The 26,943-nt window shown below is 43.3% G+C and overlaps 1 protein-coding gene across 2 annotated transcripts in view; it reads left to right on the top strand.

The window, feature by feature from the left end:
• Positions 1-26,943, top strand: part of LOC121609858 (vacuolar protein sorting-associated protein 13B-like) — a 316,585-nt gene that overhangs the window by 186,538 nt on the left and 103,104 nt on the right. For both annotated transcript variants that reach the window (XM_041941573.1, XM_041941574.1), the window contains exons 32-34: positions 20,406-20,609; positions 24,657-24,783; positions 26,204-26,347. In XM_041941573.1, the coding sequence (XP_041797507.1) occupies positions 20,406-20,609; positions 24,657-24,783; positions 26,204-26,347 (475 nt within the window). The remainder of the gene's footprint in view (positions 1-20,405; positions 20,610-24,656; positions 24,784-26,203; positions 26,348-26,943) is intronic.

The raw sequence follows: 26,943 nt of genomic DNA, 5'->3' as shown, positions 1-26,943 counted from the left end.
ATCGTTGCCATGGCGTGTATGTGTGGATATAGTGATGGAAGTCCCGAGAAAGGTGGGAGAGAGGTGTGCAACCCTTTCCTACTACTTGTCAGTGTGTGATTTACCTGGTGAGAAACTTTTGGGAGAGCAGTTTGTCTTGTAATTGGATCCATATTTTTTCTAATATTCAATGACAGAATTAAAAATTGGTTTGGCTGCTAACCTCTACAAAGCCTTCCTGACAAACTGCCGTGCTCTCAGCACACCATTAAACCAAGTTAATATGAAGCTGACTCTGTAAGTAAAAACACCTTTCATAACATATAATCAAGAATTATTTCTCAGAAGTTAATTACAATAACCACTTAGCCATATAGTGAGTGTGCAGATAGATGAATGGACAGAATTCTAAAGAACTAAGTGGGCTTGTTGACTATGAACACTCAGCTTTACTTAATATATTATACATTTTATATTTTCAGGGCATCAGATCTGTCCTCCAGTCACTGTTTGCTCATTCAGGAGTAGCAGTGGTAGTATTTCTATTTTTATTAGGCAGCGTGGAGGCAGTAGGAGTGAGGGCAAGGTGTGGAATAAAGCTGCTTATAGGCCCCAAGCACATCAGCTCTGTTCAAAGGTGCAGACCTGTCACAGCATCAGCAGTCACCTCTGTAAATTCACCACCGGTCACCAGGGTTCACATACTGCTGCTGCTGCTGTGCTAGTAGGAGGATTAGGAGATCCTGTGAGTTTTATGCATTCTAATCTCTTGTCCTCACATTGGGGCAAAACGCTGAATGATCCTCTGAAGCATTTGACAGCTGCAGCTCTCTTACTTTCTTTTCTTTTCATATGAAATGCCATTTTTTTTTGTGCTCTCAGCTGGTCTCACTCTTTCTTGTCTTCCTCCTCATCTTTCTTTTCCTCATAAAACCCAAAGTTCCCAGCAAATGATTCATTAGATGCTTCAGTGCACACTTGCTTCATCACTCACTTTAGTCGGCTGCCAAGTGCCCCATTTCCCCGTTTGTTTACACCAGCAAAAAGTGCGCCGGCTTTGCTTCGCTGCCGCAGCGGAGGGGAAGAGCTGCTCGGGCCACACACAGTGACACCCAGGACCTACACTTACATACACTGATTTAAGAGTTGCTTTAAAAACTCCCCTGGCTGCTGAGCAGGTTTAATGATAAACTCCTTTCAGCGGCAATGATGGCAATGGTCGTAGTATCTGTATTACCAGAATAAAAGAACTCATGAGTATGATCTGTCCAAGCTGCCGCTGCAGAACAGCCTCAATGATGCATTAAGTGCAGTGAACATTTTTGATGCACCAAAATGACGATTTGTAATAGTTAAAAGGAGTTGTGTTGTAAAACTTCTCAGTTGCTGCCTGCTTTGAGCATGCAGAGTAGCGTTTTAGAACAGTAAATGTGGTGTCAGTGGGGATTACCCAGCCAGACATGAGCCATTTGAATCAAAGTTCTCTTTATCTATTTTGGTCTTTCATTTCAGGCTTTAAAAATATAACCAGGGGATCTTCATTCTCCAGTCTACACTCTTGCTATTCTAAATTTTGTCTTTTTGTGAAAATATGCCAGTGTGTCATTAACACAGAACTGTGGGCAAAACCAAACCAACTTAGTAAATCTCTTTAATTGCATCGGTCCTTTTTTGGCTAACGAGCTGTTCTGATCTTTTAGTTGGTGCGTATGTGTATATTGATGTCATTACTGCCTCTTTTATCACTGTGACTTAAATATATATTATTACAGCAACGATACTTCATGACTGAGTGAGAGTAGTTTTAGTGTGTTAAAGGCAAATGTTCAGTTATTGTAATCTAATTAAGCAGTCATTATAAGCTTTTACGGCAGACAAGGGGAAATGGTGCTGAGCCATGAGAGTTTGTTGATTCTGAGCCAGCCAACAGAGGAGCCCTATAGCAGACCCGCCCAGCAGTCAAACAGAGGTAAAGTGGCAAACTAAATTAATATTTCGTTAACAAAAATGGCTCCTGAGGCCGAGCTTCATTCCTGTTGTGCTCTGTTTGGGCCTTTGAGGCTGAAGAACGAGACGTCCAATTGAGATGATTAGAGCTGGACCTTTCTCGGTCAACTGTAAATCATTTAGCTCCATTTGTTTCTCTCCCTTTCGCCTAACCCTCTCTTCTCCTCCCTCACTTAAGATGTACACCCATGCTCTCCCTCTCTACAGAGAAAGAAGATAAAATAAGCAAGGATTGGAGGGTCAGCCAGAATAAACATTGTTTTTTGTCATTGCAGCAAATGAAACACCTGGTGCTGGTAAACGCAGTGGACATATATCACATTGCCTTGACACTCAAGATTAATGCACCATCAAATTGTTTTAAAAACGGGGACAGCCGCTACCCAGAGTAAATCATACGCCCCCTTTTATTAAAGTTTGCCCTGGAATTTATGTTTTGAATCAGACAGGATAGCCTGCTTAGAGTTGACAGATGAGACTTTGGAGGTTGGAGGTTCGGAAGGGCTCATGTTGAAACAGCCCTCAGACAACGTGTCATAATGTGAACAGGAAGTTTAGACTCAGCCACTGAATACTGCTGTGGCTTTGAGGTGGACTATTTCCCCCCTCACCTTTTTTTCCTTTTGATAAAGTGATATTTTACGTTCTTTTCTGTGGAAACCACTGTGATTGATAGATTTTTCTGTCTCCCAGATGATACAGCAAACATATCATATGACGTGCAAGCTGATTTTCTGGAAGGGGAGAAAATGCCATTTGCCTCTGCAGCCGTAAGAGAGATGGGAAGACTTGGTTTGTGTTTGTGAAGCTAATGTTACAAGAGCAGAACAGAGGAACCAAGATGAATGTTTGTGGATTTGATCTTTAATCTGTGAACCAAAGAACCTGACCGCTGTGTTTGATCAGGCCAACCACTCGCTATGAGGCTGTGAGTCGTCTTTAGGGCGTACTCTACGCTGTCCAGACCGTCCACCAGCCGTCCCTCTTTCTGTCCAGCTAGAGGCCCCGGAGCAAGTAGAATTCATATGAATGCTGAATAAAATCAATGGTTTATAGTTGTATCTATTTACCAATGCATCACATTGTATCTTCTCATTTTCTGTCCAGCCAGGTGAGTCAAACTCAGCAAATCAATGAGTGGGGGCAGTGCTGTGACTGCAGCCTGAGCCTCAGTCACCTGGGAAGGACCATTTATTCCAGCTTGATTCACTCAGATTTGCTGGTTTAATTGAATGACTGACCCGTGGTCACAGACGTGGGCTAAACTGCTTCCTTGCAGTATCGGTGTGGGGGGGGGGAGTAGTTTGAACCCTGAGAACACTGTTTGATGTCCAGTATGGGATCTAGAGTGCTGCCTGATTTCATGCTGTTTCCGCTTGGTGTTTTGTAACAGGTTCAGTTCGGGCTGATCATTTACAGTAGGAGGTCACCACAATGCTTAGAGGAATGGATACTCTGTACTGTACACCTCTATTATACTGGAGTGGGCTTAAATAGGCTACTGGGAAGGCACCCAAAATCCAGAGATACTCCTACTGGAGGTCGAACAAAGCACAACATTTTTTTTTAATTCTCTAAGGTCTCCCATTTATGAAATGGATTGTTGTGTAAAAATATTTTACTGCAAGAACAGTTAAGTTGAGAGATACTGTGGAACACCACGTGAATGAAAGAAGTGCAAAATAAAGCCCTACTGAAATGGAGCTCTGGTTGATCACAGATTTGGTGTGGCAGCTAGTTCCTCTGTATGTATGAAAAAAAAGAATATGAATATTCTGACGCATTGAGGAAGTTCAGTACTACAAACAAACAGGACTGCAGATCAACATGTTCAATGGTGGCACTGGTGCTGCCAACTTAAAAAAAAAACTTTGTTGACAACACAGTAATATTACAATACACCACCAGTTTTAAACAGTTTGTTGAGGAGTCCCTGCGACATGAGCCACACTTATTAATAATAATGACAACAATCATTGTTATTTCTGCTTCGTTGTTAAATGACATTTAATTGACTGAATGAAGGCCAAAGCAAACAGAGCTAGTTAAGAGAGCACAACAGGTGGATGTGAGTGAAAATACAGCAGATACAGTGGGGCAGGCAATGAGACCAATACAACGTTAAGATCAGGGTGGGCCAAGACAAACTTGACAGACAGAACCCCCAAAAACACAACACATTAAATGAGTTGTCCTAAAATGGCAAATTTTTCCCAAACCACAACAATTTTAGAGTCAACACACATCAGCAGCAGATCAGATTTGCTGCTCAGGCCACCAAGACCACAGTGAGGGTAGTACAGTAGCTGAGGCAGCACAATACATGACAAAGTCAGCACAGTTTGCAAATTGACCCAATTATTAAAAATCTAGTCAAATTCAACACTGACATTATCAAAGGAATGAAATCTGCTGCCAGTGAGACTGTCACCGTTTCTATCAGCTTTCATGTGTCCATTATAGATTCAATGAATGATAAACTCACACTTTTTCTCCTCATGTTTTCTTCTACTCCCCCTTCCACTCCGACCCCAAACCCCTGCTGTGTGTACTTGTATGCACAAAGCAATACTCAAACTATGTTATTGCTCCTTATATAATAATAACAAAGTGGTGTTGATCATTTCTTCATGGAAATATGGAAACAAATACAGAGTCTCCTGTGTTGTTAGTAGTTGCTGTGCTCTGAAGAAAATGGAACGAGATCCTTTTTGTCTTCGCGACAGTGGCACCAACAGTTATTCCACTTGGAAATGCTAGGGGCATCAAAAGTTGTCTGTTTCCACTTAAAGTGGTAAATACATTTTCTGGATTTAAAACTAATAATTTGCTCTGGCAAAATGCACTTTTAAGTATGAATATATGACACTCATACAAACAAAATGTTCCCTGGTCTGTTTTTTTTTCTTACTATTCCATCTTTTGTATGCAGCATGTCACTCATCCACTTTATCCTCTTTGGAAAAATGTGTCATGTTTTGGCGCTCGGGAAAGGGGCATGAGCAAACTCAGTGCGGATCACATCAAGCCCACTGAGGGGCACTGGCATTTTCTGTGGTCACTGCAGGTCCCATCACTGCAGTATTCATTCATTCATTCGTTCAACCTGTATTTATACTCCAGAGATCACTGAGGGGAAACCCTCATTTACAATGACATTGAGTCAATTACAAAAACAAGGAAAAGGGGGGAAAAACAATACAACAAGGAAGATGAATACGAACAGAGAAAGGTAGTACAATTATTTAAAAAATCCATTAATACTCTCCAAGTAGAGAAAATTATTTGATAGATGAATTAAAATCATTAAGATGTAAAATGAAATAGTTATGTAAAACCGTATAAGTAGAGGTTGAGAGGTTTAAGATCATATTTCTAAAAAAGATTTTTTCTCTGAGGTAATTCCTCAACCAATTACATGCATTGATATCAAATCCGATATTATGCAGCCTCTACAAGAGTGGGTAATAGCCTATAGTATCAAATGCTTTGGATAGTTCAACAAAAAGTGTTGCACAGTGCTTTTTATTAGCCAGAGCTGATACAGTGTCAGCATAGGCGTGTGATGTTTCTGAGCTCTTGAGGAGCAGCTGGTTTCTGGAACAATGTGGCCTTAATGGATCCATTTTCTGACTGCTCAGCCTTTTCCACTGGGATTCCAGAGAAGTGCCTTTGGAAGATGGCTATGACGCCACACTGCTGTCTGATGCATTGCTCTCAAAACATGTCGCTTGAAAGCATCTTCAGTCGGTGGAAGTTGCTGCAGCTGATACGTCGGCTGTGGATGCCAAAATGTATCTCAGCTCATCACGGTTAGTGTGTGGACTTCCGTTCTCCTTTCGCTCTTGTCCATACCCTTTAATTCCACTTATCCATCATTGGAGGGCTTTGACCACAGCTCTACACTTTGTGTTTAGCCGGCAGTGTCTTGTCCTGTATATGAGTAGGGAGCTGTATACAGCGTCTTGTGTGCTGTGTTGTGGTGTCTGCTGACTTCTGTGTACAGCCTGTGGTTCATTCCATAAATATCTGTGGCCTCTGTGATGTTATTCTCAGGCCCTCTGCTCTGTGAGAAGATTGCACCACAACACTTGTATTCCTCGGCCTGCAGTTAGAGGTTTAGGGGGATTAGGAGGGAGAAAACCCCAGCCTGGGTCCTGCTATACATTTTTATGGCCATTTTAATGCACATGATTCCAATGTAGTGTGCGGAGAAAGTGGAGAAGAGGGAGAGAAGGGGGTATTAGGACTCACCACAGGGGAATCAAACAAGTAAACCACAACTTATTTTCCCTCTCTTTTTTGGCACAAAGTAGAGGGGCTGCTTGGATCGCGATGTTGGTCCGTTCGTATTTAGGTCCGCTGGTCCAACACTTTTGTCCAGCTGAAATATTTTAATAATTTTTGTGTAGAAATCCATGCAATGTCGTAGGGACATCTATCGTCCAAAGAGGATATTTTCTAGATTTTGAACATGCTTTGGTTTTTCCTGTGGTGGCACCATGTGGTAACAGAGACAATTTGTCTAACATTTGACATGTATTGCATGGATTTCTGTGAAATTCACTGTGGATAATCAATGGTCCTCCGAGAATGAACCTTAGTGATCATTATGACCTCTTCTGGTCACATTCTTAACATCTGCTGACCAAAAGCAAGTTTCCCTTTTAACATTTTCATTTATATCAAAGGTAAGACCTCTAAACTAAATGGGTGGGGGACCATGAATAAGTAAACACTGTATTGTCAGATGGTAGGTCCTATATATTATGGCTACACTATATCTAGCACCAGCTGCAGGGTGAAAAATACTTGCCATGAACATTTTCATTCTCATCAGAAGATAAACTCTTTTATATTTAGGTAACATTATGGCTCTTCCTCTGGCACCACCCAGATGTGGTACTCACATGTAACCTGAGCAAATAACCTCATTAAACCGAAGTGTACAAGGTTTTTGTTCCCCTTCAAGTATTTGTCCTTCTCAGTGCAAAACCAAAACACCCACAGTATTGCTTCCCAACAATTGCCCTTTCTTTTTTCCTTTTTTTCCTCTCCGTTGTTTTTTGTTAACATCTGTTGCCGTTGAAAGCAGCATGGAGTTCTGCATTCCTTGTTTGGTGGCACTCAAGGTGACAGACCTTCATTCAGAGCTTCCCGGAAACCGCTCTTGTGTTTTGGCATACTGCTGTCAGTCAGGACGGGATGCATGCTGACAGAGGCGAGAGGGATCACCCCTCAGCTGTCCAGCACTCGTAAAAGTCCCTGATCCAGGGGTTGACCGCCTGGCCGCAGGGCTCCATGCTCAATGACTGCGCCTCTATGTGTGTGTGAGTGTAAATGGTTCATCCTGAAGCAGGATATAAAGGTTCTAAGAATACACCCGCAGCACCAGCCGAGGAAGCTCTGTGCACAACTGCAGCATGCGATACACACATTCTACTGGTGTTACTCTGTCAAAGTCTGGTGTGTGTGTGTGACTGCGTGAGTGTGTGTGTGAGAAATTGTAAGTGCATATGTGTGTAGTCAAACCCCCAGCCTTGTGCATTATTGTGTTTTAGTTCCTTTTCTCCCTGCTTATGACATGTTGATGTTCTGGCATCCTGTGTGGTTGGTTTGAAGCTGTCATTGTACTGACAGGGAGACTCTGACTGGCCAGTCACACAGCAGAGGCGGATGCCAGGTGGACTGTCGGGGGAATTCAGGAGTACGGTATTGATAGTCAGCGTGTCTCCACTTTGTCTCGTTTCTTTTCTTCGGATTTACATGGAAATAGCTGAACTGGAGCCATGTGTCGATATGCACAGCAAGGTCTGAGATGATAAATTTGGAGGGAGAGTTTTTGGCAACTTGTCTTTACTTCTCAGCGCAGAAAGGCTTTGTGCGTCGTTACAATGCAGTGCTCTTACAGTTGTCAGCAGTTTAGCTCGTTGGAAAATTGTACAGGATAGTTACAAGATCCTAAATATGCTAGTGTGTTTTTGTTTTGTGATATTTTCTTTCAGTAGGAAGGGACACCTACATGTTGAGTTTCTGTACATGCACATAAGTCTTTGTAAACAGGCATGTGCCCATGTATGCCTGTGTGTGTGTGTGTGTGGTCAGTAGTCTCCTGCCAAGTGGCAGTTATCAGTAGGTTGCACAGTAGAACATCAGACCAGAGCAGAGTCAATTGGAGGATCAAGTAGAAGTATGAAAGAGAAAAAGAAGTCGACCTCAAGAAAAAAGGAATGTGCAGATGCTTTCAAATGTCCATGTGTGAAGCCACAAGCTCTTCTGTGGCTCTGGGAAGCCAATGTGAAACCAGTGGCGTAATTGCCTAATGCTTGTGTAATAAGAGGCACATTACAACCCCAGGAGGCCCGACCAGACTTGAAAGAGCCAGAGGCTGGCACTGAAGTGGGCTCAGAACTGTCTTCCTCCTCCCGGTCTTTACCAGTTGGTTTTACTCCCGCTCAATACCAAAGAGCTTATTTCATGGACAATATATTATCTACTGTAATGTGTATGTTTGACTAGTCCTTCTGCATTCATAAATTCTGACTTGTTCTACTATCTCGCTTAACACACAAATATTCTTCTAAAATAAACAAATACGATAAGTGGTAATTAAATATCCTCTGCTTTGGTTTTGTGGTCTTGAGACACTCACTTCTTACCAATCATTACTAATGCATCTGTAACTGCAGAACTTTACATAGACGTTAAGTGACACCCCCCAGGTTGATCCCAGCCCACATTTTTAGAAAGATTTTTGCATTAATAAGTCAATGACAAAAATTAACTAAGCGTTGACCACACTTAAAGGGTGAGTTGTTATTAATCGGCTACTACAAGTACCGAGGCTGTCCAAATAAAACCTGGTAGCTTAGGTTGGCATGGAGAAAGTGACAGTGCACACCTACGGGATCAAGACTAGCATGCTGGCAGGTATGTGCGGTGAGAGGCTGAAGCTTTGAAACAGAGTGCTGTGTGTGTGTATGCATGTGCGTGCGTGCACGTGTGCAAATGTCAGTCATGTTACTTCAGCTGCAGGTTTGAGAGAACCACAGAGGGAAATGCGAAGCCACCGCGTAGACAACTCCACTGCGGTGGTCCCCTTTCTTCTCTCCATAACTTACCCCACACACACACACAAAACACACACACGCACACACAGAGCCCTCCAATCAGCACCCCACCCCTGTCACTTTATCATCGCACGCATGCACAGCTCTAGTTACACACATGTAACCGGGGCAAAAATTATTAACTTGTGCAAATATGCTTTGCTCCATATATTTATGCTGAAATGAAATGTCCAACTGTTGGCAAGACTTCCCTCCATTCCTCAGTAATGACGAGTAGCCAGTGTTTAAAGCATCAATGTCCCCCCTCCCCTTGATATTATTCCAACTCCTCTTCTAACAACTGAGAAGGCATTTGAAGAGCCTTGAAAGGAGTTTTTTTTTTTTTTCTTAAGGCCTCACATTATGTGTAGCCTGGTAATGGACTGATATTATTAGCATTTTGAAGCCACAGAAGAGTTTTTTTAAGGAGCAGAAGGCTGGTTTGAAGGCAGAGGGAGAGAGCCAGCTGACAGACACATGTTGGACAGACAGCACAGGGAGACAAGAGGCACACACATCACAACCTGACATGTCACACTCTTCACAGGGAGGCATACCAGTGATCCCTCTCACTCACACACACACACACACACACACACACACACACACACCGTATCACACACGGTGCAAGCAGCACATATACAAACACTTACGCACATCAAGCACATGTTCGACCGCACACAACCTCAAACGTCACTGTGCTGTCTGTCGTTTCTGTGTGAGTCATACACAGTGGGATTACTTATCTGTCTGTGATTTAACCAACCTAATCGACGTTGCCTTCCTTTCACCTGTCAATGCAGAGTATTCTCTCCTTGTGACATGAACTTAGAACTTAGGGAGCTGATATATAGAATTTCATTTTTACAGTACAATACTGGAATCATACCTTTGATATGCTTCAATGTAGAGGCGCTGATGAAAGCGAGCTGTCAGCTCTTGTAGCATTTTCTGCTCTGTATTCTTTCCTTCTTTTCCTCATCTCCATCCAACCCTACCAGACCTAGTTCAACTTGATGCCTGCTTTGTATTGCTCCCCTGTCTACACCTGATCAGCCTTCATGTATCCTACAATCCTCCCACTCCCCTCCACCAAGCCCATCCGGGCCGAATCGCCTCACAGGAAGTTGTAGAGGTTTCTCTTCCTTCTTCTTGCTCTCTCCTTTCTCTGCCCTCGTTCTGCAGAATTTCCTCTGTTTTTCCCCCTTCTCCTGTTCCTCCCCAAGTCTGTACCCCCCCCTGTGTGTCCCCTAATCTCCCTCTTCTGTGCAGGATGTTGTTGAACATTTTCTACATGTGCCCTCCTCTGTTCTTCACCTCCCACTTGATTTGGTCTCCTCATCGCTCCCTCTCATCAGCTTCTCTCTGGTCAGCTCACAGGATGCTGTAGAGCATTTCCTGCCAGCAGGCCTACAGGAAAAAGGCAGAGCACAGCCCTGTTTGATGTGCCATCTCCTCTAATTCTTTACACCTGGACTGTTCTCTGGAGAGAAATTCTGCTCAACAGAAGCACTGCTCATTCCCTTCTTCCTTCCTTCCTTCCTTCTATCCTTCCTTCATTCCTTCCTACACCATCTCCCACTAAATTTCTCAATCTCTCCCTGTAGCCTCTTGCTTCACAGCATTCACTTCTTTTGCTTGCATGCTTTTAAGACCTCTACAGGGGGTAGAAACTCCATTCCACAGAGGCACAGGGGGGCTGACATGTTGGCATCACGTCTTTCTCATCTCTCAGTTCCTTCTAATAAAAACAAGGCCCAGTCTGGTCTCCGGCTCAACACAGACACTGCTGAAACTCTGTTTTGCATGTTTTTGATTTTTAACTCCCCTCCTGCTACTTCTTTTATTATTCTGTCCCTTTTTTCGATCCGTTTCTTTCTCTTTGTTTGTTCCCATTAAAGGTCCCCAGCGCCTGCAGCTGTTTGGATGTCGGCATGGTGGTCAGAAGTTTTGGCATTGTGTTGTTTGAATGCCATATTTTCACAGCACTGCCTGTTTAGAGTTGTGGTTTGTCAGGAGCCTGGCCTGCAGGGGCCACTTCCTTCCCACTGTTCTGGAGTCACTGTACCAAAACACTGACTGGCAAGAGAGGAGAGGGGAGAGAGGAGAATAAGATGTTAGGAGAGGGAGGGGAGGGTGAAGGAGGATACTAAAAGAAGAGTAGAAAATGATTGCAGAGGGAGTTTTGTAAAGATGATCGATAGACAAGCGACAAAGGGAGAGAGAGATGAGGGAAGGAACAGAGGCACTGTAGCAGGAAACTGGTCTTTTCATTTCTCTATCATTATCTCTCATTGAGTTTTATGCACTGTTCTGTAATTACTACGATTCAGTTTCTCTACTCATTGTGTCTTCCACAGCAGTTTCCTCTCCTCTGTCACTTTCCATGACTTTCATCTCCCTTAGCTTCTCTCTCCTTTTGTGGTTCTCACATTCTGCATGGTTTTTCCTCCTTATTGGAACAAGATGCAGTGCCAGCAAACACAGAAACAACCAGGCTCAGGCTGATTCTTCGAGAACGCTGTCATTGCACATGTTCAGTATGACAGGCTCCAGATGATGCTGATTGAACGCAGCCTTTACTCCAACTCTCACCTCCTGTCCTGTCTCTGAGATGAAGCTATTTCAGCAATCTCTTGAGGGCGTTTCAATTAATCCAGATATCTTCTCACATGACATTTCTGTCTATTACCTCTGATCTGTTTGGCTACCTTTTTTCTCCATCTTTCGCACTGTGTTTCCGGCACAGGAAGTGAGGAAAGCTTTCACCTCATTTAACCCACAGAAGTTGCGTCATTTGACTTGCAAATTAAGCAGTGGGATTGGTGTGATGACATGCAAACTTGATGACACCGCTTGATACAACAGAAATCAGCCAGAGCACACAGCAGGCACAGCTGTTATGGATCGTGATTTGTGTTGACATGTTTGATGATATTTTTTAAGTGAAGGAATTAGAGGAGTCAATGGGGTTTACTTGCATCCCTGCTGTAGATTTTTTTGTTTTTGTTTTGTTTTTGTTGTTAGAAATCATCAATTTGAACTCGGGTGGCAGCCACATATCATTCAAATATCAATGAACAGTTACCTGCTTTGAATACACATTACATCCCTGGAGAAAGCTATCTTGATAGACCTTTTGACACATCACACTGTTCTGGTTTAATGGGACACTTGAACAATAACTTAATAACATTCATGTTATTAGTAACACTTGTGCTTTTCCTACTCAGCTAAAATGTCTGCTTTGAGAATGGCCTATAGACCTCTAGCCTGTGTTGCTTAATCAGGCAGTTAAGTTACATTCATTTACTCCTTTACTTCAGCTGCAATTGTGCTCCACTTACATGTTCTTTCTGTTTTAAATGTAGCTACACTCTTTTCTTTAAGTCCGTCTACAATGCTGTTTCTGCACCTTTTCTCCGTTCTTCCCTCCCTCTCCCGCCCCAAATCGACAGCATCACTAGAGGAATTAGGTAAGCACAGGAGTTCACTCCCCACATGTGATTTCCTCAGTTAGAGGGGCAAAAGGGGGAAATCTCCCATATAGAAATGTCACATTGTATAAATACACTCAGCGGTTTGGATGAATGCGAGATCCGCTTCAGAATTATAAACACTGGCTCTGCAGTCATTTACAGAGGAGGAAGAATTAGCTGATGTAGGAAGCATGTGTGCCCCAGATTATTGTAATTATTTTATGCTGTTTTTCCTTGCTGACATTAAAGTATTTGGACACTATCTCATGAGAAAGCAGTTGCAGTCGTCTCGTTTTGGGCTGCACCAGAGGTTTCTGAGCTGCTTTCATTCTCTCAAAGTCCGACCTGTCTCTTCTCAAAGCTTGTGATTTAGACATAAGTTTTTAATTCCATTATGCGGGAGCTTCCAGCAGCAAGTCGCTGTATTTTGTTTCATTCTGCCTTTTGTTTGCTGGAAGGAAATTTGAATTAGAACAAAATGTTGTTTAAGGTCAAGGCAAACGTCAACGAGAAGGACCTACTGTTTTAGCTATCCAATTACATGTTTGTTCAGCCTGTCTGCTAAACCTGTAGCATACGTTAACCTAATCAAATACGGCCATCATTTCCCTGACTTTGTTTAGGAAAATTTTCATTCTTTATCTGAAGAAGGATAAGGCCTTGATATGTAATCTTGTTGCTTTAAACATTTGTCAGAATTCAATAATTGCTGTAAACAGTGTGTAATCAACTTCAAAGTGCTCTGCCAAAGACCCTCATTTTCACAGATAAAAATGAGCATCCTCAAAAATACACACAACGCGCCTGTGTGTATAGTAATGCGAACCAGCTTGGCAATACTGAACTGCTTAATCAATATCAAGTGGAAAAAACAGTAGTGGTTCATGCTGTTGGATCCATAAAGTGGGCCTAATTTTACAGCTCCATAAAACACCCTCCTTGCCGGAGCACGAATTGAACAATTTATGTGCAGGAGTAAATCACAAAGAATGCTCTGAAGACTGTAACCATCTTGGTTTGAGACTCATATCGCAGAGCGAACGTGCGGCATATTCCATGTGCCTGTGCATGTGAGCATGATGAATGCGTTTCCAGCTTTGCCATAGATTGTTTTCTTTTTATACGTGTTTCTATGCCTGTTTGTCCTGGTAGTGTGTAGTTATGGTCTTGAAGAGTCCAGCATATTTCTACTCAACAGTTCTAAGATTTGGGAATGTGGGAATTGTGACAATCTGGACAGCGTGTCTGATACAACATGTGAGATGCAGCTGTACAAGTATTGCTCTCACAGTATCATCAGTTATTTTTAATCTACTTGAAACTGCGTCAGCTGGAAGAAATGGTTTTGTCCTGTTTGATTCTGACTCCTTTATGTTTCAAAGGAGGTTTGATTCACCTCAGGCTTTGTCAATCAGCACAGTGAACACCCTGAGCGCCCTGCCAGAGACCAGGGACAGGCTTTGGATCTGGAATCTTCCTCAAGGAAAAGGATCATTTTCCTTTAATTAGTGTAAAAGTAGCATTGAGGTATGTGCCTGTTCTACTTTAGCTTGATGAAAATGACTGCATATGAGGGCAAGCCAGACCCTTTGCTACTCCTGCCACGTTCCCTACTGCAGCCAGTTATGAATAATCTATTCCACGCATGTGTTTAGTGATTAATTAAAGATAAAGCCTCTCAAATTAAAGTGGCGGTGGGATTACATCATTGCGAAACTTCTTGGAGGGGACACAAATCTGGTTTCAATCTGAGGTCTGAGGAAGTCAGCGAGGCATTCCCTTCACACCTCTGCATCAGGGACCCACTGCTAAAACTCTGCCTGACATGTTTTATAAAAGCAGCATTATGTCCACTTTCAGAGCTGGGAGGAAGCATGTCAAATCTGTTTCTGCTAACAGAGGAAGTGATTTCACAAGCACCGGCCCACTCAATTTTATGGGAAAAATGGTAGCTTTGTCCTGCGGTGACACACAACACACAGACGGCTCGTAGTAATTCTCAGCAGCAGCTTCAAGCGAACAGCCTAATCCAAGACGGACCGATGCACACACACAGACACACGCACATCAGCCATCTTCAGCAGCAGCCACAGCTTCAGTTGTTCACAAATGAGGATCCTGGGTGCCTTTTTTCACTAGATCCACTGCAGATGTACCTACTGTATGAAGGAATTCAGTGAGAAGTCAGTGCCCGGTGAATTACTGTCCCTGTTACCCAGGAATGTTCCGTGCTTAGAGCTTCATGCGAGCAGAAGCAGGAGAAGAGCGCAGTTAAGGCTAAACAGACCAGGCAAAGTGTGTGGGTGTGCACGCGCGCCTGATGCTGTGCGTGTGGGTTTAAAGCAGTAGCAGTGGAAATGAGACGACATCTGCACGTTTCAATAAACGACCCTTGCAGTGCTATTAGCAGGGTCAAACTGCAGCGGGCTTGAGACTGAAACGTAAGTTTGGAGTTGCATCAACATTGTGACTGTTGTACAGCCAAGGATATGTGATATTACACAGCTTTAAAAACACTTTCTTGTTATACTGTGTTAATAGATGAGTAAGTGTTCATTACGGGATTGTAGCAAACTGAATGTTTTCACTGTACAATGAATAATGGAATGTGACGAAAGATTAACAGTTTAATTTGTACAGTCACTGGCATGTGTGAATTCCATGAAATACACATCAGCCTAGCCAAATGAAATATCTGCTCAGTCTTCACTGAGGGCTTCTTTGCAACATGGAGCTCTGATGCAAGAAGCAGATTTTGAATTAGTACATGATGAGCCTATAAATTACACCGGCCAGACTGACATCTTTAACAGGCCATCATGGCGAGCACATGTTAGCCAGTGTCTTCAGAGCAACACGTCTGATACCGACTGTGTTTATAACTATATAACTTCTCTGACATGTAAACTGCACGGGAGATAAATGACTCCTGTAATTAAGATATGTTGAAATCAAAGTGCAAACACGGACCTTTGGTATACACCATGTCATTGTAAACAGAGGCCCTTCTTCTGTAGCGCTTTCTTTCAGCTCCTTATTATCATGTACCATTGTCATGAGGGTGGTATGAGCTCAAGTTAAGCCCTGCTTGTATTGTATATAGAAGTAATAGTTTCCTCCTAAGATCTTGTGTAAATATGATATAATTGGTCGAGTATGAGTGTCTTTAAAGTGCAATCAGTCTAATGCATAACAGGCTTCTGTTGGGAGCAGCAGTGGAGATGAGTAATGCTGTTGGGCTGAAAAAGAATAGATTATTGGGTTTCTGTCATTAGAATTTGTCAGTACATCAAAGCCGAGAAACAATGCAGGAAAGCAGCAATTTATGTTTATTGCGTATTGTGCCAGTGAGAAAAAAAATCATCTTTAGATTGGAGCAGTTGTACTTGGCCACAAATAAGTACTTTGTTATTGCCAAGTGTGACAAATTTGGAGCATTGTCGCAGCTTTGTTGTCTTGGATATTTTGTTGTTTTTGTGACTGTGTTTGACTCCTGTTGAAAAAGCTCCAGTCATCAAAAATCATTTTAGTAGCAGTGGTATAAAAATCCCTGAGTGACTGGGTCTTATATTCTGCTGACTCGCCATGTTCCACGACATCATTTTCCCCTCTCTGTTCGAGGGCTGCTCAGCGTTCTAATTCAGAGCCTTAATTACTATAATTGGTAGATGCAAATTAACAGCAATTGGACTTGACTGGGGTCATAAATCCACAGCTCAGAACTTGCAGAATTTCTGGCAATTCAGAGCGGACCACCGTAGGCAGGGGTGCTTAACTTACTAAGTAATTGCAAGTTTCATGAATCATAATGCTTATGAATTCCCCCTCGGCACACACACAAGCCCAGTGGGACTCCGCTTTAAGCCACTGGGAGCCATAGCGAGCAGATTGAGGAGGCACTGTGCAGCTTTGGCCTCTCCACAACAGAAATACCACGGAGGAGCTGCTGGGTGCTAATGGCGTTTGGCTAATAACATTTGGAGCCACGCAGAAAGACTATCAAAACCTCAATTGAACACTTTCTTTTTTAGAATTTATGGATGAGTGCTACTATTAATTCTGGTCTCACAAAAACGCTTTGCGTCTTGGACGGGCCTTGCATTAGAACAAAGTGGTTGAGACCCCACCGCAAAATTAAATGACACAACAAGACATGCACCGTTAGTGTTTCACGTAGCATGTGCTCTCTCAGTTCAAATATACAGTAGTTGGGGTCTGCTCAAAATAAAGAACATGGAACACTCATGAAATACAGCCCATCTGTGTACAAACCTAATTTAGCTTGACTTGGCCGAATTAAGCCTGAGATCTCAATGAAATTTCTACTCAGTATGTATGTTCTACCAGGAGAGTAGAAACAGAGGGCCCCATCTCTCTTAAACACACACTTGCAGGCACATGCACACATGCATTTACATACACTCCGGCCTGTGTTGAAAGTGTAAGCAGACATGTATTGCATGTGATTGTTGGGGAAATGGAGTGAAAAACAGGTCTGGGGTTGTGGGTTCAGGTTGCGGGTTTCAGAGTGACGAGATCCAGAAGCCAGTGGCGCTTGGTATTGCCCTGGTGCTTCCTGCTCCACCGGCTTGGGGCAGGGACTGGGGATGGGGGGGTGGATGGAGCTTGAGAGGGGAAGGTAAGAGGACATTTAAAGCCAACGGCCAGGATACACCCTGCCCCACAGGATCCTCTTGGCCAGAGGCTGTAACACAGCCCGATGCTCCCACACTCCTACCATCGGGCCCCGAGCCTCAACCAGAGCCCGCTGTGGTTTGTTTTACAACCTTGAACCACAGTTAGCCTTCAAAAACTTAGCAATGTAATCAGGCTCTCCCAAGATTCCACTTTCGCTCCTTTTCAACAAGCCCTTTTACTTCTCTCTTCATTGGCTCTATTTAATGTGATTCTGTATCTGTGGAACGTTATTTAAATGTATTCACTTTATTTTTCTTACAGTTCACTCTGTCCTGTCATGCAAGTTCTATATTCCAAGTCTGGATGTTACTTTGAAGTTGTGTGCAGCGTCAAAGTCGATCCTTCGCGGGTTACACCTAATGCCTCTGTGGCATGCAGCGGCAGTGTGTGTCTGCCTGAGCTCGTTTGCTGTGGATCAGCATATACATGTGCATTTAACTCGTGTGTATCTTAACTGGTTTGTTAGATATGTGCCCAGGAGGTTCCTCCTTGAATCCTATTACCACTTCAGCACACAATCCCAAATCTGCTACATGTTAGGCGCTCATTCCTCCCACACATCTGCTTAATAACGCCAATCATGATTGATGCCCTGCCCAGCACATGCATAGACCCGAAGAATGCTAAACAGAGGAACATAACGGAACATAACTTGCAATTAATTGTCCATTTGTAAATTTGTCTGCATATCTTCTGTTCAAAGGAATTTGGAACATCATTATTTTTTTCTCAGTGATGAAGTACCAGTGAATCGCTCTGTCCAAGTCCTGCATTCTAGATACATAACACTGCCATGCCTTCACTATTTTGTCTGCTGTTTCCCAGTGGAGGGCTTGGATTGGATGGAGGCTTTGACTTTGAGCCATAATAATGTTGGATGAGAGCCCTCATATTTCAGCTCTGATGCGAAATCGGCCCAGTGGCTTTTCGGACTCAAATTGGGTTTAAATTGTGTCAGAGGAGGGAGAAATGTTTTTTAAAATAATAGCCATGAATGCCATGAAACAGAGCGTTCTTACTGCAGAGCTTTTGATCCGTTTTTATAAATAGCAGAATTTTGTCGTAAAAAATAATGTTTCTGTGGTCTTTTCCTGCAATTAAAATAAGGTTGGCTCAGGAACAAGGGCGAAACTAAGTACTTGTGTTTGAGAAAAATTTCTCTCCCGCTCTCTCTACCCCCTCTCCCTTCCCTCCCTCCCTGCCTTCCTCATCTGCGAAAGCATGTCATTTATGACTTGTTATTTTCATTTTTGCTCCATATTTTCCACATGGTAGTGGCAGGCAGATGTCTGATAATGGCATGTGAGACCCAGCAGAAGGGCGTGTTCCACCTGCCTCGCTCTGTATGTTTTTAGTTCGTCCGTGTATATGGTGGGCAGAGCGAGTGCCGTGCTTTCCCAAGGCATTCTCTGATTCCTCTTGGCCAAGCAGTGTGGTCTTCACATGACCAATCAAATATGTCAAACCGCCAGTGTTTTCCCCCCACATGTACAACAAGAAAATCTGGCTTCAATTATTATTGCACCCCAAGGGGAACTTCCAAAATTCCTCCCCTCCTCATTTGTCAGAAATGAAGCTCTCTCGTTTCCTGCGATTGGCTGAAATATGTCTTTTGATATTAAATCACACCGGTTTCCACGGGCTGCATGACCAAGACAAATGTTTATCATATTTATTTATGTCATTGGAGATGACCCTGCAGCTCAGCAATGCAGAGACTTGGCTGCAGACTCCCATGTAATGTTGATTGTGAGTGAGAGAGTCTCCTAAATAAGCTGAAGTTAAGAGATAATTTGCAAAGCATATGAGGTAACTGTGGTTTGTTTAATGTGAAAAATACAGTTTGGGGTTGGGGAGGGTGATGGAGGTACTGTTACAAAAGCCCTAATGAATCTAGACTGACACATCCCACCCAAATCTTACAGGGCTCTTGGTTTGATTTATATTATACTCTGTTGATAAATGTGGTTCCAAATGTTGATTAAGGATCTGTTTCACTTGTTTGTATGTCAACAAATCTAGCTAAATCCAGTTATACACCTCTGATCTCCCATTGCCATTGTTTTTGTACTTGGTGCTTATTGTCATAACATCACGCTCTGGTAGAGGCCTTTCCAGTGTGGCTCTGGGAGGGAAACGCTATATGAAAATTGCCATTGACGTTGCCGAAACAAATAAAACTACTCATGCTGCCGCTACATCTGTAGCCATTTTAAGCCCTTATTTATACCATTTAAGCTCTCATTTGAATTCACCAGCACAAATAAACATATCATAATGAACCGAAAGCCCTGATGTCATTTGCAGATGTTGAATTTTGATTATTCCTTTTGCCTCGTGAATTCGTCAGGATCTTGTCTCTCAAAGGCAAAATAGATGACATCATATTTTCTTGGCGCTCTTGGGGCAGTGTTTGCTCTCTTGACTGTTGCAGTTCAACTCCAGAGACAGCGCTGCCCACTCCTGACATATCTCTACATCTCTTCTACCATATTACAGTTTGTGTATTCTGTAGAAGTCCTGTGTTTGTGGAGACAGAAATAGAAAGAGAGAGGCAGTAAGAGCCCCAGTCTCCAGACTACTGTGCTGTCCAACCAGGGGTCTAAGCAATGTTTACTGCCAATGATAAGCTGGCATAAATCAGAGCTTTGTAAAAGGCAAATGATTTCACCTGAGGCCTGGGGTTACTTATCTGAGGCCTCGCTGTACAAGTACCAGAGGCTTTGATTTAGTCATAAATCATCCTGTAAGAAACTTTGCTACTAAACCACTGAGCAGGCAGAAAGAAGAAAAGAAGTCAGCAGTGGTTAGGGCCTGCTGCCAGACCCTCTTTACTGGTTCAGTATAACAGACTACCTGGTCTACTCCTGGAGGCATGGACTTCATTGTAATTGACTATATAAAGTACAGCCTGACTCAGTGTGACCCCCACACCAATAAATAAAGCCTATTCATGTTTCATACTTTTACTTTGGTTGGACTCAGACACCTGCCTGTTGAATGTGACTGGTGCACTAGAGACAACTTGTGCCTCCTGCAAGACCTCACACACTTTCTCAAAGAGCAATTATCAGCACACTAAATGATTTGTAAAGCGACTCAGCCAAATACTCTTTTTCTCTCTTTCCTCTAGACGTGCACTGAACCTTGGCATCCTGCGTGACCCGGGCTCAGAGGTGGAGGACCGTCAGTACCAGGTCGACCTCCAGTCCATCAACATCGGAACGGCTCACTGGGAGCAACTCAAGCCAGAGAAGGAGGGAATCAAAGGAGGTGTGTCAGCAGAGAGTGAGAGGAGTTCCCAGAACCCGGCCCTGGAGTGGAACATGGCCAGCAGGTCAGTATTTGCATGTTAAGACGTAGGGGAAGATGATGGTGTCCGTGTTGCTTTGTGTTTGCCTGATGTGTTAAGTAGTCAGTTGTTTCCTGACTTACCTCTAAGTCTGCCACCTAAAAACATACAGATTAATGGTTATTTCTAACATTATTTAACCTTTTTCATTATTATCAATTATTCCAGTAAAAACCTGACATCTTCAGTAGTACCACATATTATCTTTATAGCCAAAGTCTGATATTCTGAGCTGAAGCTCTTTGCCATTTAAATATTAAAAGCACATTTAAGGGCCATATTGAATCCCTCACAATGACCACAGCAAGTGTAATTCACATTGCTGCTAGATGACATTGTTGCACCCCTTGTCAGGTGCTGTGTGTGTGTGATCTGCTGTGAATGTCCCAAAATGTATCTCATCAGTCTTGATGTGGGAGCAGCATGTAGTTATTGAGTTAGCTCCCTATCATGGAGCCTCTCCATGCACAGTCATAATTACAAACCCTGTCATTTTTTTATAGACTCGGGAGCTAAAACAAGCACGAGTGTAACAGCCTGTTTGGCCCCACATCCTTTTTTTCCACTCATGTTTTGAGAGGGAACGGGCCCAAAAATCACAGAATCACAGGCAAAGAGTCCAGATTTGTTCCCTGTCAACTAAAAATAAGCCGTCGTGGAAGAATGCAGCGCAGAATCAACACGGGCCTGATTGAGACTGAGCGCTCTCAGGTCATCAGAGCGTACAGTGAGGCTGGCTGAGACACACTGACACACTCAAGCACGCTGTACTGCACACTCACACAAACAATCATTCATACTCATCATGAACAATGGTATTTTCTTGACTGCATGTCTTGCGCGCGCGCACACACACACACACACACACACACACACACACACACACACACACACACACACACACAGTAGTGTTTGGAGCCCTGCCAGCAAAACACAGACTGCTGCTGCTGGTGATACTGATGCTGATCCCTCAGCTCTTAGACCTGCCCCATAAGACCCTTTATTGTAACAACCAACTTGTTGGACGTCAACCCCCCCCTTCACCCGCCCTCACCTACCCCCGTTCCTGTAAGCTTCTGGTTGTTCACTGTCAAAATGAGGTAGAAATGCTCAAAACATACTTTATAAAGTTGGACATTTACCTCTTCCAGGATGATCCAGTCTGAAGTTTTAGGTAGAATTAGCCTAATAGTCATGATCGGGCCAGCATCACTATTAAAGAAGGCAAAAGAGATCCTGCTATCATCCTGATGCTTTAGCAGTAGTGACTCAGAATGAGCAAGCAATTTTTTGACATTTCACCAAGACAGAGGAGTGGGCCTATGGGATAGTGTCTCTAACCACCTGATTTCCTTTTAATCTCCCTCCATATCCCCAGTAGTTTTGACCATCCATCCCCAAATCCTCCTTCGTCTTGATCTTCCCTGACCATGACTGCTGTGAAACAGCCCTTTTACAGTCAGTAGCGGACTTGGACCTACGTTCAGAGTCTTCCACTCTTATTACTGGGTCTGACAAGCTCATAGGGGCTGCTGAGGCTCAATCCTCTCATATTTTTTCTTTCTTGCGCTCAATTTGTCTCTCTGTCAATGAAAACAGGGCTGCTTAGGCCTCCAGCCAAGGCCAGATTATCTGACAGGGCAATGAGGTGAGACTTTGGGCTCACACTTTGGGCTCCAGAAGATGCTGAATGCCTTTTGAGTAGACTCAACTGTCTGCAGACATACTAGAGCTGCAAGTCTGGATTTCTGTTCAGAGGTAGATCATGGGAGGACCTGACATGAAGCTTAACAGTCACTTTTGTACTCAAAGGATTGACACGCAGTGTTATACAGTAACAAATGTCCCTTCAGTTTGACAGTGACTTGGTGACAATGCAGAGTGTTGTGATTATTAATCCTGTAATAATCAGAAGGCTTCTGTACGCTCATGTTTAGAAGGTCAAAGTTGCTGTTGTTGTCGATAAGGTTTTGGAATTTCACCCTAACTCACGCTCTTAGTTTCCAAACAAATCATTCAGGTTGGCTGTGGTTGCCCCCTCGTTCCCCTTCCTCCTCGCTGTGGCAGGAGCAGCGCTCGGGGTTCTGTTGGAAAATGGGCTTTGCTGTGCTGCGCTGCTGTGTGCTGCAGCGTACACCCCAGCCTCAGCCACCACCACGACCAAATCATAACTGAACATGTGATTTAGAATGTTCCAACACACTGAGGAAAGGGGAGTCAAGTTCACAGCTTTACTTGTCTGCTGCAATCACCCGCAGAAGTACACCACCTCGGTTGTAACAAGATTTGACACACACCACTTCCAGAGTTCACACCTTTCCCTTATTCCCTACATCGATACCCCCCCTCTCACTCTGCAGCTTTGGACTCATGGCATGTTCACTCGGCAGTTTGTTGGGTTCAATTCCAGTAGTTGCGGATCTGCAGTGGCCTCAGTTGGCTTCCTGGGGTTTTGCGAGGAAATTCCAGCACCGTGGATCCACTGACAGGATCTGTCCTCGTCACAGTGTGTAGTTGCCGGCTAGGAAAGACCCTGTGTCATGGAGCCGTGAACTCTCTCCATCTCCCCTCCTGTCAGCCGCCCAGTGCAGGCCTCTCTGTTTTTGTCGGTGTCACAGATATCTACGCTTACTGTTCACACTGTGTGGCTTTGTATGAAAACAAAGTCATTCTTTCCATCTTTTGTGCTTTGCACCACACCCATTCAAAGGTACACGCACTCACACACACACACACACACACACACACACACACACACACACACACACACACACACACAGACACACAGAGTTCTGCAGCCCAGTTAGAGGACCCCATATTAAAGGTAAACCGAGCCTCATGCCTCCTAGCCTTGCTGGTGAATGATAGCACCTGTCCCTTGCAACGAGACACTCATTGTTTCAATCCCTGTCTGAGGGGAGATTAGCCAACACCAATTGGCCTAACAGATCATTTCACCTCTGAATTAGGCCTCCCTCAAACTCTAAACGCAAAGAAATGTGTCAGAAAATAATCCCTTAAGGGCACTGGTAATGCACATTTGTGTAGCAGAAGTGAATATGATATTGGTTCTGGTTAAGTACTGCACTCTAGGCCACCTAGAAACGGGGCCTTTTATAATCCTAGCCAACTATAAATATTGGAAGCCGTACCACTTGATTGTTTTAATAGCAGCAGATGTGGCAATTAACACCACCTTATAAAGCCCACTGGTATATTTGTTTTACTGCTAACAAATGTTCCCACAAATATGACTTGATTGTGGGAATGAACATTAGTGAAATGGAGAGAGTTGAAGTGAGAAGGTCTCTATTTGATCTTGTGTATACAATTAAGGGGTGTTCCCAATTGAGACTTGTCAAATAACGTCTCACTCTGTCTCTGTTACCATATTCAAGCTTCCAGCTAAAATGTACTGGACCAGAAATTTAAAAAAGCTCACTTATGGGAATATTTCGCAGGTCTGGCCTGCGAGAGAAAATCTAATTTGAAGTCGCTCATTGTGAGTTCAGCTTTTCATCCTACTGGTTTGAATTTAAAAAGCCAGAGCAAGTTTGAAATGTGTGTCTGCCTGTCAGCTAAGGGCAAAACAAAAGCTCAGTTTTGAACATTTTGTGGTTTTGACTGTGTTGTGTTGACTTGTCATTCGTAGACAGATGGGACAGTCTTAGCAATATTTTACAACTGGTAACCATAACACATTATTAGTAAATAAAGGTTGGGGAATGTTAGTGAATAAGTGGTCCCTTATGGTTGCTGTTTGTGTTGTAGTGTAATGCTAGAATCACTTCAACACCAGGACTATACACTTTGGACTGAAATAAAATTCAGTAATTGATACTTTTTGAATGAAAGGATGCTATATGGTAAATTGCACATAGACCTGCTTGAAAGGATATGACTTTTACTGGAGAACGTCGATTACAGTAATGATCTCCATCTATCTAAATCCATCCCATAGCTTTACAAGTAATGGGACCTGTCAGAAGAAGTGTCCGCTAACAGTTTGATCCTGTATGTGTCTCTGTTCAGTATCAGGAGGCACCAGGAGCGGCGGGCCATCCTGACACCAATCCTGACCGACTTTTCTGTCCGGGTGACTGCTGCCCCAGCCATCATCTTCAGCAAAAATCTGTCCCCTGACTGCGGACAGGCGGAGGTCAGTGTCCACTCCACACAGCTGTGTGTGAATCCAGCATTACAGCTTTCTCCTAAGAGTTTGCGTACTTTCTACAGGAGTGAGTGTATCTGTACTGAGGCAAACTACTGAATCAGTCAAAAAGTCAAAAAGTGACAATGATCTTCCTAGAAATTCACAGTGAGTCAGAGGTTGCATATTTTTCTTCGTCTACTTTGTAGAAGTTTGTTCGCTGCTTACACTGACATTGTGTCCCCTTTGACCATGACCTGTTATAACCATGATTGTAACAATCCGTTGTCCATATGAAAATAGACATTGATCATGTGAGATGTCAGAAGTATTTACGTTTTGCCTCTTAACATGCAGTGCCTTACTCATTAGGGATCCCTCAGCCAGTCCGCGATGTAATGGAGGCTTTTGACCCACAGAGTTCAAACCTTTCTGCTTATACAGCTGATGTTTTCTGGCACGGCTCTCTGAGACTTCCTGCCTCTTTGATGCCTCGTCCGTCCACGCTAACGTGCCCCTTGACAATGCGTAACAGCTAATCCATAGTTTGCACTGACACACACACACACGCGCACACACAGCGTGATTTGTATAACTCCCTGAGATATGGAGAGGCAGAGCCAGTAACAACACAAACAGGACTTTGAACTATGTAGTGTAGAAACATTACAACAAATCCTATAATAAAATTCACATTCATTTTCAACTAACTTCTAAGTGCTTTGAACAGATTTATGCCTGACAGTTCTATTTATTATGATGTATTTATTTATTATAATCTACAGTCTGTGATCTACATCTACTATCTACAGTCTAAATTTTCATTCACCCCGGCAACATATTCTCTAACTATTATTGTAACCTGATTATTGTAACCTCATGATGATATGTGTGTTAAAATTAGTTCTCGTACTACTAATCATAATCATAATCATAATGGTAATACTAATAATATGTTTCACACATCTAAATTGGAAAAAGCAAAAAGAAATTGATGTTATACTGCATATTGAAAGAAATATTAGCAGCAACTTTTATGTTTTTAAACAGTGGTTCTGAATAGATTATGTTTACACAGTAGTGGCCAAATACCATTATGTGTAGTTACTGTAGGTCTGGCCCATGTGTGTGTGGTTCAACCCAGAGTGTTAGTGAGTGATATCCTGTTAGATGTAGCCTCCAGGCTGAGGTTTGAACTGCTGGCTGTGGGTGGGACCCTGGAGAGGACAGAGGGAAGAGGGGGAAAGGGAACAACTGAGCTCAACAGAGCAAGATAGAGGGGAGATAGAGAGTAAATACACTGCAAGTTAAGAAAGAGAGAAGCAGGGCGTGAGGTCACAAACCATCCTGATGTGTTACTGAATGTCCTGCTCTCTCCAACAGCCTCCCTCTTTTCATTTCCCCGTTACTGTCTCCCTCGTCTCTGTAGGAGGTGGTGGTGTGTGGCCACTCTCTGGAGGTAAATGTGACCAGCAGTCTGGATTTCTACCTCAGCGTTGCCCAGGTGCAGCTCCTCCAGCAGCTTCTCAGAGACAACATGGTGGGGATGGACGCGCCTGAGAAAAGTGCCGAGGTACACGCTCACATCAACAAATGTGACTACACATCACAGCTTGGCCCTCTTGCTGATGATAATGTCTCCTTAATCTTCATGAAGTACCACAATTGGACACGCATCCATTTACAAATCACTGAATAGGGCTATGCCAATTTTGCTTTAAAATCCATCGTGGCCGTTTTCCCGATACAGTGCCCCTAACTTTCGCCCCTGACTATTTTGGGTGAATCCAACACATTTAAATATTTACTCGCGCAGAGCAAGGCAGTTCTCTAATGTGACCTTAGTTTACTATGCTCTGTGCAAATGCAGCTTTCAGGGCCCTCTCTATTGTTTACAGGACAGGGAGCTCACAGGCGCCATTTGCCCTGTCTGACCGCTTAATAAAGCTTTCTAATGGAACACAATATAAAAATATTTACCAGCTGTGGTGAGGATGGGAGTCAGAGAGGAGGCAAGAAGAGCAGGGGGAATGGGATGAAATTAAGTGCGATGACAGAGTGATTTTACTGTTTTTACTCCTTGTGGGACTCTTTACCGGAGGATGTGTGTACTGACGTGCAGTGGCTGCGTCAGATGACTCAGACCCTGTAAAGGCTTCTGTAAAGTGA

This window comes from Chelmon rostratus, chromosome 8 (assembly GCF_017976325.1).
Source record: "Chelmon rostratus isolate fCheRos1 chromosome 8, fCheRos1.pri, whole genome shotgun sequence".
NCBI lineage: Eukaryota > Metazoa > Chordata > Actinopteri > Chaetodontiformes > Chaetodontidae > Chelmon > Chelmon rostratus.
Note: the sequence above shows the minus strand (reverse complement) of the source record. Positions and strands in the feature narration are given on the sequence as shown.